General features: G+C 29.9%; 1 protein-coding gene across 1 annotated transcript in view; it reads left to right on the top strand.

The window, feature by feature from the left end:
* The first annotated feature begins 254 nt into the window (after positions 1-254).
* The window catches only part of LOC106476928 (zinc transporter ZIP10-like), a 31,702-nt gene continuing 20,292 nt past the window's right edge, over positions 255-11,664 (top strand). Inside the window, exons 1-3 of the mRNA XM_013937547.2 lie at positions 255-323; positions 8,665-9,264; positions 10,160-10,275. Of these exons, the coding sequence (XP_013793001.1) occupies positions 8,808-9,264; positions 10,160-10,275 (573 nt within the window). The 5' untranslated portion in view covers positions 255-323; positions 8,665-8,807. The remainder of the gene's footprint in view (positions 324-8,664; positions 9,265-10,159; positions 10,276-11,664) is intronic.

Here is an 11,664-nt window from a genome sequence, read left to right on the forward strand (position 1 = left end):
TCGGGGGTATCTTGATTGCGGGTTAAAGGCGAAATTAACGGTTCCAAAAACATTAAAGACTTAAAAACATTTATAGTGGTAATTTGTATGACACTTGAAAATATGAAATGTATTAATTAAAAAATATATAAATGGTTAGCTATGGACAGTAAATTTTGGTGGTTTTGATTTTTATGTTTCAAAATATCTTCCGTCTGTGTAACCTTTTTTAACATATTAACATATTTTTTATTTACACGCTGTCCGCCATATTCATTTTAATTGTGTGCACACGGCTCTAAAGTGAAAATTATCTCGCGGGGACATTTAAAGTTTTGACCAAGGTAAAGTTGGCTAACTACAAATAACAACAACATCATAAGCTATTAGAAATAATACGTGTAATACGTTTTTATTGCTCTAACTAGTACGTTATTCTTGAAGAATTGTATAAGGAGTTAGAATGCTTTTGATTTGCTGTTAAGCCTAATAAGCAATATATAAATTTTTTAAGTTTTACTCCACTTTTAGTAATACTAATGCCGTAATGGTATATTAATTCTCTATTCGTAGATTATATTGCTCCTAGAGATAATAATAGTAATAGTCATTTTAACTATAAAGTTTACTGTGTATAACGTCATTGCTAAATTATTTAACTCTTAACAGGTTAAGATAAACATGAAATTAATTAACACAAAAAGAGAATAACTACCAATAATATTGCTTAATAAGTTTCTTATTTTACTTGTATGTAGATTTGCTATAATTTTAGTTCTTAATAATGTTATGCAAGACCTATACTATATATTGAAATATGTAAGCAACATTTTTATTTAAATTCGAAGCATCACAAGAAAAAACTTTTGCACAAAAAATAAAAGAATAGTGCCAAAAGTAACCCAGAAAATAAAGTTTAATCTTTAACAGTGTAATATATTAATCAAAGTTCAACCTTAACAGTATGACCAAATGAAAGAAAATTAACCAATGTAAATTTGAAATTTAAAGAATAATTTGAAAACCATTTTTAATTGTTTAAGTGTTAGAATACAATAAACAGAAACTGGCATTGCTATATGAATTTTGGCTCTGTAGTTATTGGGTGATTTTTTTTGATGAATCTTAGTTGAATCTTATTTAAATTCTGAGAAAGGTTTTGATAAGATTCTATACAAAAATACAAATTAGATAAGATTTTTGGTTTGGGTGAAAGGTTAATAATGGATCTAAAGATGACTTAATTAACAAAAATCTTGACTATATGTTATCCAACTTTGCTTATGACTGGAACAGCAAAAGCTCTGCATTTGGTCCTTCAAGACTGACTTTGCACACCTATACTAAAGAAAAATAAATGTTAAACTTACCCTTTATTTTTTCAGGAAATAATCAGTTCCTCTTTTAAACTTGAAAAGATGTTTCATTATTGGGAGGTATATAGTTGTGTTGTTAGTTGGTATGGTTATTGATAAAAAAAGAAAGCATAATGCCTTCATAAGTGTCTGACACACTTTGTGACAGTAGTAATGAGACCAAAGTTCTTATTTGTAGAAATGTTATGTAATAAATTAGAAGCTTATTACCATTTTGTGTAAGACTGGTTTCATTTCCAATAGGTAACACTGGACCATTTGGCCCATCTACATGTAAGGTGTCTCATGTTTTGTTACTGCTGTACTTCAAATTGTATAAAGAACCCCCCTTTTCTGATATACTTATCTGAACTCCAAAATTCTCATCCAATGATTCCAATCTCGTAAAATTATTTCAGTGTTGCAAGTTATTCCATTGCTGAACTGCTATGATGTAGTGATGTAAAATAGCAGTGTTATCACTTACAGGTAAAGGTAATTTACCGTTAATATTTCCTCATGGTATTATCCATGAATTTACCATTTTTCATTATTATCATTATTTTAAGTACACTTTGATATGAACTATCTACTTAAGATAGTGTGAATTTATCTTTTTTAGTAGATTTGATGGACTTTTACAAACATATTATGTACAAGGTATGCTAACATTCAGTAGGCACACGTAGCATCAACAGCATTCAGTCATGTGAACATACAACTCATCACAAATAAACATATTTCTTCCATAGTGTTATTATTTAATAAGGAAAAACTTGAATTACTTTTGTTAACATTTTCACTGCCCTCAGTTAGTGGGACCAACATTCACTTCATCAATTACAAACAGCTGGGAACATCTAAATCATTTCTGTGAGCAAGCCTAGATATACAGAAATGTATTGATAGCTTTCAGAAGTTCCTTGTGCTGTTTTATTTGTAGACTGAAGAAAAAAGAAGAGTTATAGTCATTACTGTAATTTATATGGTTCATTTTGTGAGTTCTGTGATTTAAATGATCATGGAATGTAATACAAATAGTCAGTAGCAATGAGTAAGAATTAATAAAAGTAGTGTTGGATGTAATTCCTGCTAATAAAAAACTAGGTAAAATACCAGAGGTGCTAAGCTGTAAGTGTTAATACATTGCAGGAAAACATTTGCCCTCAATGCTACACTTGAACAGTTGTAGAAATATCATAATGAAGATACTTTTTTTGGCATGGAAAATTAAAATATTCAGGTAGGAAATGTTACTATGTCAAAACAATAGTAGTAATTATATTTTTGTACCAGAGCCAGAGTGTTAGTGACAATAAAGAAGGAACAACCAATTTGAGTGTGTCTTGTGCTTCTACACTATAAGAAAGAACTTATGAAAGATAATACTTTTTTAGAGTGAGATACAGCATTGCTTAATAACCCTTCTTTGTCAACTCCAATAAAGAAAGGTTTGTTAAATTTATAACAAATTATCCAAGTCATGCTTGAAAGTTAATATAGCAGTATATAACCTAAAGTCCTAACTGGTCAGCTGCCTTTGATTACATGTGTTCAACTTTTAATTATTCTAATGAACATAGAATTTTTGAAATAGTAGTTTCCGATATAATGTCAAAAGTAGCAGAAGCTTGCACAAGGGGCCTTCATTGTGATTGCTGGAGTTATGTATACAGAATGAGTCATGTGTAAATTTTGTAATTACTGTACTACATCATTTGCTTACAAGACCACAGTTAGATACATAAACAGATATCTGCAAGTATGTGGTGGACAAATTATCCGAAGTTGAAAAAGAAAACACTGTAGCAAAGTTGTTCGGGGTTGTAACAACAAAAAATATGAATATGAAAATGCCAAACAGCTACAATCAAGAGAAATTCCATGATCATTTCATAATATTTTATAGTTGTAATGCTCATATTTTGAACTTTTTTATAATTAATATGATGAAGCTGATATATACTTTGCAGTTAAGATACAGTGTAGATTTATTTATTTTAAGTTACATGAATGACCAAAGTCTCCATCATTTGAATATGCTGTTCTTGACATCTCAAAAAAGAAAAGTTTCTGAAACTAAACGAGAAATTTTATTGGGGGCTTTGGATTGCTTTCTCCTACAAGTCTGGTCCAAAGATGTACCCTCTAGGTTTTAGCTATAGCTACTCTGGATAGAGTAATCAGGCCAGAATCCTGGTAAGTGACATTTTCTGAGTGAGAATTGAGAGTTGGTCTTTCTTTTGGAACTTCTCACTAAATGGATCACCATTGTTGAATTAGATACCCTACAGGTGAGTGGTCTTTCTTTTGGAACTTCTCACTAAATGGGTCACTATTGTTGAATTAGATACCCTACAGGTGAGTGGTCTTTCTTTTGGAACTTCTTACTAAATGGATCACCATTGTTGAATTAAATACCCTATAGGTGAGTCTTGCTCTCGAAAAATACAACAACCTTAAGAAAAAAAAACCTACAGAGTGTTCATAAAATATAAGAAACTTCTATTTCAGCTATTTTATATGGATGTAAACATCTGGATTTTGAATACACACTGCCCAACTTGGGAGTTTAAAGGTGAACCATTTGTGTGGAAATGACTGGAGGATGGGGAAAGGTTTTTGTGGGTCATTTCCACTGAACATAAGAGTTGTCTATATCTTCAGCTTCCCTTCATTTTCTGCAGCAGTTGAATTGTCTTTCAATAAATATGTATTTATGTACTGTATATAAGTGCAGCATACTTAATTCATAGAGGGCTGGTATGGTATTGTATATAGAGCCCAATATAAAGATTTAACTTGAGGTACTTGGATTGGAGCCCAAATGTATGAACACACATTCCACTTCAACTTGTCAACTTAAGAATGAATCTAGATCTTATGAAGAGGCAGTCTTCTATTGAGTTTACCACATTAAAAAATGAAACAGATGAAGAGGAGCCTGAGAGGATTGAGGACAAGCCTGAGGAGATGATTGTGAATTGGAATCATATAGAAAAATAGATGGAAAAACTATGCCATCATCCAATAACAATAATCTTAAAGGCAGCTTGTCTATCATATGAAAAGTAGTTTATTTTTAGTTAAAAGTTAATACCAGTTGTGATTATGGTTGATTAAAAATTTGACAATGTTCAATAAGTTTTTGTTACCTTATGTTTGATAAGTATAATTTTATTATAATTTGAAAATCAAAAGTTACTACCTTGACCTAGCATGTTTATACTAAAAGAACAAAGTAAAAATTGATTGTATTTGTTAAATTATAATCTAATTACTATTATGAACATTAACAAGGCAATGATTTTGTTACATTGCATGTGTAAAGTGTTAAGTACTTACAGTTAAGTTGTTGCTTGCAAGATGTGGAATGGCTAGTTTACAAGGGGTCCTCCTCACCTTCTCCTTCTGCATGAGAGGTTCTATCTCTTTTGGGGATGCGGGCCTCCACAATGATGAAACCATTTTGGGGTCCCTCCATGTTTCCACCCTTTCATTTTGGTGACAATTTAATACAGAGTGATGAGTATACCTGGCTCGGAAATGGTGTGGTCTCCTGCTGATGTGATGTTTCTGATTCTTTTTCCACACCTCATGAGCTTTCTTTGGGTACTTTCTAAAAGAGGATCATCTTCTCACTGGCCCTCCACTTTTTCAATGTGGGATTCTAGCTTTCTGGGAGAAGAGGTAAAATATCGTCTCAGAAGTTAATATTTTTATAAACTGAAAATGTATTTCCAAATAGATACTTACCTCACATTTCCCACCCATCCTCCCCACTACTGGTGTATTGATTACATTGATCTTGGCCAATCTCGAAGTGATTAACAGGTGTATTATTAGAGAGGGCGCTAGTTGTAATAGGAGTAGTGTCATGCTCCTATTGGTTGAGGGTTGCTACATGATCATTTACATGTAGACATGCAGAAAGAAGTGGGAGTTACAAGGCTAATGGTGATTGAAAAATTTGTGCAGATAGAGGGCAGTACTAATGGAGAAAGCTTTTTGTGAGAAGAGATAATTATCTATTCGGAAATACATTTTCAGTTTAGGAAAATGTTAATATTGTAACCATGGGTTGTGCTAACAGGAATTTTACATTACAACTCTGATTAGACTCCATTTGGAATATTGAGTAAGATTTGATATTCTGGTTATACCTGGCTCAGAAGTGGTGTGGTCTCCTGCTGATGTGATGTTTCTGATTCTTTTTACATACGTCATGGTCTCCTCCTCACCTTCTCCTTCTGCATGAGAGATTCCATTTCTTTTGGGGATGTGTGCCTCTCTTGACACATAGGAACCTCCATAAGATATTGGAAGTTAACATTTTCCTTAATTTGTTCTTCTGGTTATAGGAAATTAAAATTATCATTCTTCTGAAAATAATTATGAAGAATGTGCACCAGAATTATATGTCTGCCTTTTTGAAACTTTGAAACAATTACAATTGTTTTTACTCAACCATACATGTAGGAGAACAAGAGGAGATTTGGTTCAGGTATTCAAAATTCTGAGGGACTTGAATAATTTACTTGTAGGAAGTCTTTATTTCTGTATTTATTAAGATGCTTCTTATGAAGAACTTCTGGTGTAAATATAGATAACTAAATTCAAAATGATAAATATATTGTACGTAAATGAATTCAATCTGATACAACAAACTAAGTGCTACAAATCAAACCACTAGAAAAATATGTTAACTGACACATTGGAGGTTATAGACATAAATGTATACTCTTACATACAAAGGCTTTTTATTGGTCTAAAATCCAAAGTAATGACTGGGTCTTGATAAAAGAGTTAGCATAAAGGATCACATATAAAGTGTAATAAACTTTTTGTTCTCCTGAGGGGAGAATAGTCAACTATTCGAAAGTGCTAAAGTAATGACTTGGGCAATTCTAACTTTAAAATCATTTGAAATAATAAAATCATTTATAAAAATTACATATAAATATAAAAATAATAAATGAATTAAACTTCCAGGGAAAAAATTATCATCATCCACAAGTTAAAAATCTTAAATAATTTTGCTAAATACAGTAATAACTCTGAATATAGGTTTACCTTGAATTGCTTGAAAGTACAGCAATAACATTAAACGACACCACTCCTTTATTTTGGTTACAGACTTATTAAGTGGTTAAACTTCTATTTCATTATATTTTTATGACAAGGAACCTACTTTGAATCTAATAAAGTTTGGAGATAGCTTGAATGGATAATGAAAAATACTTTATTACAATTTTAATATAATTAGAAATGTATACAAAGGGACCTGATGATGACAAACTCTTGTTGAAACTTTGAATATTTGTTACTCTGTTAAACTTCTTACAGAGTTTTCTTCACTGCCCATTCAAGCTATCTCCAAACTTTACTAAAATCATTCTAATGTTTAAGACAGTGAAAATAGATTCAACATTCTTTGTATAACTTATTTGGATATTGGGCACTGAAGCTACATTGACGTTGAAGTTACTTTAATTGTGAATCACAACAGTCATGTACAGTTCCACTTTATATAAATAAATATTTATTTTTCAAGATTACATGGTTTGGTAGAAAGAATAATTTTCATATTATTACAGTAGCTCAAGTGTGTCTGTTTACACAAGTAACTTGTAGGCACTAGGAGTACATGTAATGTGAGGTATATAACAGATGTTATGCTTAAACACCCACCTTTCAATGTTATCACTGATAAAATATGTGTATCTTGGTGTTGACATTTTGTTTTGCAATATGTTCGTGTTTGTATGGTTTAAATTTAACCTTTTAAAGTAAAAGAAAAAAGAACTTGCTTTATATTACTAGTGGACTTTTTTCTTTTTTTTTAAACTTTATTTGGTCTCAGTTGTTTCAGATATTCATATACTTCTTAAAAGTACTTGGATTTTTGTGAAGTTTGGTAAGCACTTGGATGTGGCTTTTTATTTTTGACACTGATAATAATCTAAACTCTACAAGAAAAAAAATATTTTCTGTACAAAAAACTAATACATTTTTAAAAATATTAAAATTTTACATCAGAATACTGACATTTGATGGTTTTAATACAATGCAAGTGGATACATCATTTTGTAAACATTGTGGAGGTTTCATTGCAGTTGTTTAGTTAGGTCCTTTTATTTAAAATTAAGGGAGCCTATAACTGAATGAACATGTGGTACATTTATGGTTTAGTGTGTTTTTGAATTTAATAAATTACTGTTCAAACTGAAAGAGGTGTGATTTAGTTCAGCAGTGGGTGTTATACATGTTTTAAGAATTTGATTATGCATCATATTAGTTTTTAGAAAGAAAAGACGAGTTTAAGACTAAAATATGTAATTATATTCATATTCATACATGTAGAGCTGAAAATACTTTTATCACATATACATTTTTTAGAACCTTTTTATTAACTCAATAAATGCACATTTCAAAAGCAATAATTAGCCTTCTTCAGTTAGTGCATTAACTGTTTTTGAAAATCAGTGGTGGTTTGTTTTGTTTTTATTTGTAGTATTTTCCAGTTCTCTACATCAAGACTTTGGGTGGTTCCATATGGAACTCTGAATATTATGTGCAGTATTATTTTGTGTACGTTGAAGTAACACCAGACCATGTGTGTGTGCAGTGTTTATTACAAAGACTTTTAAATAGATAAAATTGATGGTACTTTTGTCCTTCTGTTTGTGATTCAAATAACATCACTGAACACTCATGTTTCATATTATCTATTAGAAGCTTATTAATATATTAGTTTTTCCTACAGTTAGTAGTAAAAACTTGGAAATTTATTTTTTGTGTTTTCCTTGTTGAGTTTAACCATTGATTAGAAATAAAAAAACTTATTTCTTGTATTCTTGTTTGTTTTGTAAGCCCTTGTTAAATTAATGACTAAATATAAAGGTAAAAAACAAACTATTGAATGGCATTGTTGTGTTTACTTTGTTACAAGTTTCTGTATGGTTAATAATTTTTTTCCTACATGAGGTAACATTAATATCTTATTTTGGCCCTGCATATATACAATTTTTTCCACCTTTTAGATAAGTTTATATTTTTATGTGGATTTGATTTAAAGCCATGATCTTTTTGTAAACAAGATGTAAAGAAAAATTTACTTGTAGTTTTTGTTAATGAATCTAAACTTACAGGTTTCAGCAAATGAATGCAATATACATATATTTAGTTCTAAAAAATATGTAAATTAACATATAAATAAGCAACATGATGTATGTTTTTTTCAAAGAAATTAGGAAAAAAAGTGCCAAACACATACCAAATAGAATACTTAGGAAGTTCAAGTTACTTGAATAACTTCTCAATTTTTCAGCCACAACATTGAAGAATCAAGGTGAATCCCAGGAATCATTACATTTCCAAAGTTGTGGAGATTGTACAGAAATTATTCTTCATTATAACCAACTCCTGCTTTCCCTATTTCTGTGAAGAGTTGTTTTTCTGTGATTGCACAACATGTGTTCTTGCATGACAGGACTTTTTTGCGCATGTTTATTTGTTAGCTGCTGTATTACATGCAAATCTTTAGGATCAGAAGGACATCACCACCACCATCATCATCACCATCATCGGCAGCGCCGAGTTAGGTCACTCAATGGAGAGGCCGAAGATCATGTTAAGACTGTGAAGAAGAAATTGGATCATCATATATTCCTGAAGGAAATTTTTGACAGATATGGTCATAATGAAGTTATTACATTTGAGGGGTTCAAAGAGTTGCTAGAGAACCTTGGTGTTGGACAGAAGGTGCTAAAATATTATGAATTATCATCACATAAAGATGAGGAAAAAGAATTTCATGAAACCATTGAACATGATCATCATGAACTTGAAAAGTCTCAAGAGTTTGGATCATTTCATGATCATCATGAAGATGAAATGGATCATAGTCACAGCCAAGCTAATTCAATAGGTATGTTTGTTTTTTATGTATGCATAATATGGTTTATGTATAAGTGGTTGTTCAGCATACATGTAGTAATTCCTTTCTCCATGATTTATTTAAATATCCATACTGCTGAATAAGTCATCAGTTTTTAATTATTTTTCACAGATTTGCATATATACTTTAAACTTGTATCATTCTTCAAGGAAAATAAATTGTATCTAAATTAATTGTTTGGCTTGTTGATAGATTATATCTACTGATCAGTTGTTCTCATTAGTCTTCCTATTTTAAGCTTGTTTTTTGGTTATTACAGAGACGTTTTTAAATTACCTTTATCTAATATGATAGACATATTCAAGTAGAACAATTTAGATGTTAAGTTATTTTTTTAATCCTAAACTGATGCACATGAAAATGTAACATATATGCAGTGTAATATGATAAACTTAAATTATGATTAATGCTATTCCATATACAAGACAATTTTATTAAACATCAAAACAGCTAAAATCATAAATAATATTCAACGTTAAACTGGTACACAGTTAAAAATATTTTATTTATGCCTATCTATGGCCTTCAAAAAGTTGACGACTCTATTATTGACATCTTTTTGGTAATTGTATTTTATAGGGCTAATTTTAAGAAGTTTATGTACAGTATGTGTTTCCCAGTAACTCTTAACAATTGGCTACCTGAAATTTCCATAATGAGGGCCAAAAGAAGTGTTAGTTTTTCTTAATTATTAGAAGGGTCTCCCTAAACTCTGTTCCTAGTCCTATGTGAGAGCAAACCTATTGTTATCAAAACAGTAATAATGACTTAATAATGTGGACTATTTCCTGTAATATCAAATATTTTTATTATTGCAAGGGTAAATCTGTCTGTTGTATTAAATATTGTGATATCTATTCATAAGGTGATTCTCATTTCAACACATCTAAATTTGAAGAGTTGTTAAACAGTACTACATCACTTGATAAAGATGAAGATAATGTGTCAGACCAACTTTCAACTACAGTTACAGGAAAAAAAGTGAGTCAGTATTTTCTTATGAGAGAAGATGAAGTACAGATTATTCATGGAATTTAGTTATTTGTTTTAAGATACTTATGGGTATGAAATTTAAATTTCTGTGTTGGATAGTTATGAAAGTAACTCCAGCTTTTGTGTGACCTGACAACTATTTAAGTTTTTTTAAAATAAATAAAAAGTTACATTTTTAGTAATTTAGTTATTCTTTTTGCATTAATTATTCTTAAAGTTTGTTTTAAATGTTTGTAATGTGTACATTGACAGAGTTTACAGGTTATAAATTTTAGACTGATTAGTGGAGCGTGCTAATCAATTAATTGTCAGGTTGTTTAATCAATTGCATTCAACTAATTGATTATTATTATTATTACAAGACAACTTGAAAACTAAACAACAACTTATAACATTACAAACTGAGTTTTGATTCATGGGGTGTGAAGAGCACAATATTTAGCTCTGTGCTAAAAAACCAAACATAATGGTAATATATAATTACTTGTATATTTAAAATAATAAAAAATATTAATAATCAGACACCCCGATTTTGATTAGTCACCCACATTTGTGAGTTGTAATACTAATCGATTTAGCTGAACAAATTTGAATTTATTGAAAATGATAATGCAAGGTCATATTGGTTGTATTTGGATTACTGTATAGTTGGAAAAATTATAAACAGTAATAATAAAAAACCCAAATTTTTATTAGTTGATAATTTTCATGACATTAGTTGATATAATCATAATTGTGATTACTGGGTAGATGTAATAATCAAAAATGGTAATAATTGGAAGCACTAGTTGATTATTTTCATGAATTAATTGATTTAACCTTAATTTCAATTAATCATTAATTATTTTACATGAAACTAATTGATGCTTGTAGGTAATTTATTATGTCAATTAACTGAGTTAACTCTTTCAGTACGAGCTCGGTCCCTGGGACTGACCTCATAACCATTTTATACTTGTTATAGTTTTCATGCTATAACTTTTAAATTAGTAAGTAGATGTCAAAGAAATCTGGCAGATTATCAGTAAATATTGCAATGTTTTCACATGCAAAATATAATTTTTTTTATTAAGTCTTAAGGTCTGTAAAGCAATGTTTTCTCATGCCTTTCTTTCTTTTCTCGTGTTTCCTATCTAACATGCAAAGTAATTTTCATTTTATGGTTAAAAATACTTTTATGCATCAGAAAATATTAAGATTTCATGTGTGAAATCTTTATAAAGTTGAGATAGTTATCAAATGTTTAAGAAAAAACTTTGCTTTATCTGTTATTTTCAGTAATGAATCTCTGTACGATTTCAGTATATTTGACCTATCTCGTAACCACCATACAAAATTAGAAAATAAATATTAATTATGTCTCTTTCATTCTAGAAT

This window comes from Limulus polyphemus, unplaced genomic scaffold, assembly GCF_000517525.1.
Source record: "Limulus polyphemus unplaced genomic scaffold, Limulus_polyphemus-2.1.2 Scaffold161, whole genome shotgun sequence".
Taxonomy (NCBI): Eukaryota; Metazoa; Arthropoda; class Merostomata; order Xiphosura; family Limulidae; genus Limulus; species Limulus polyphemus.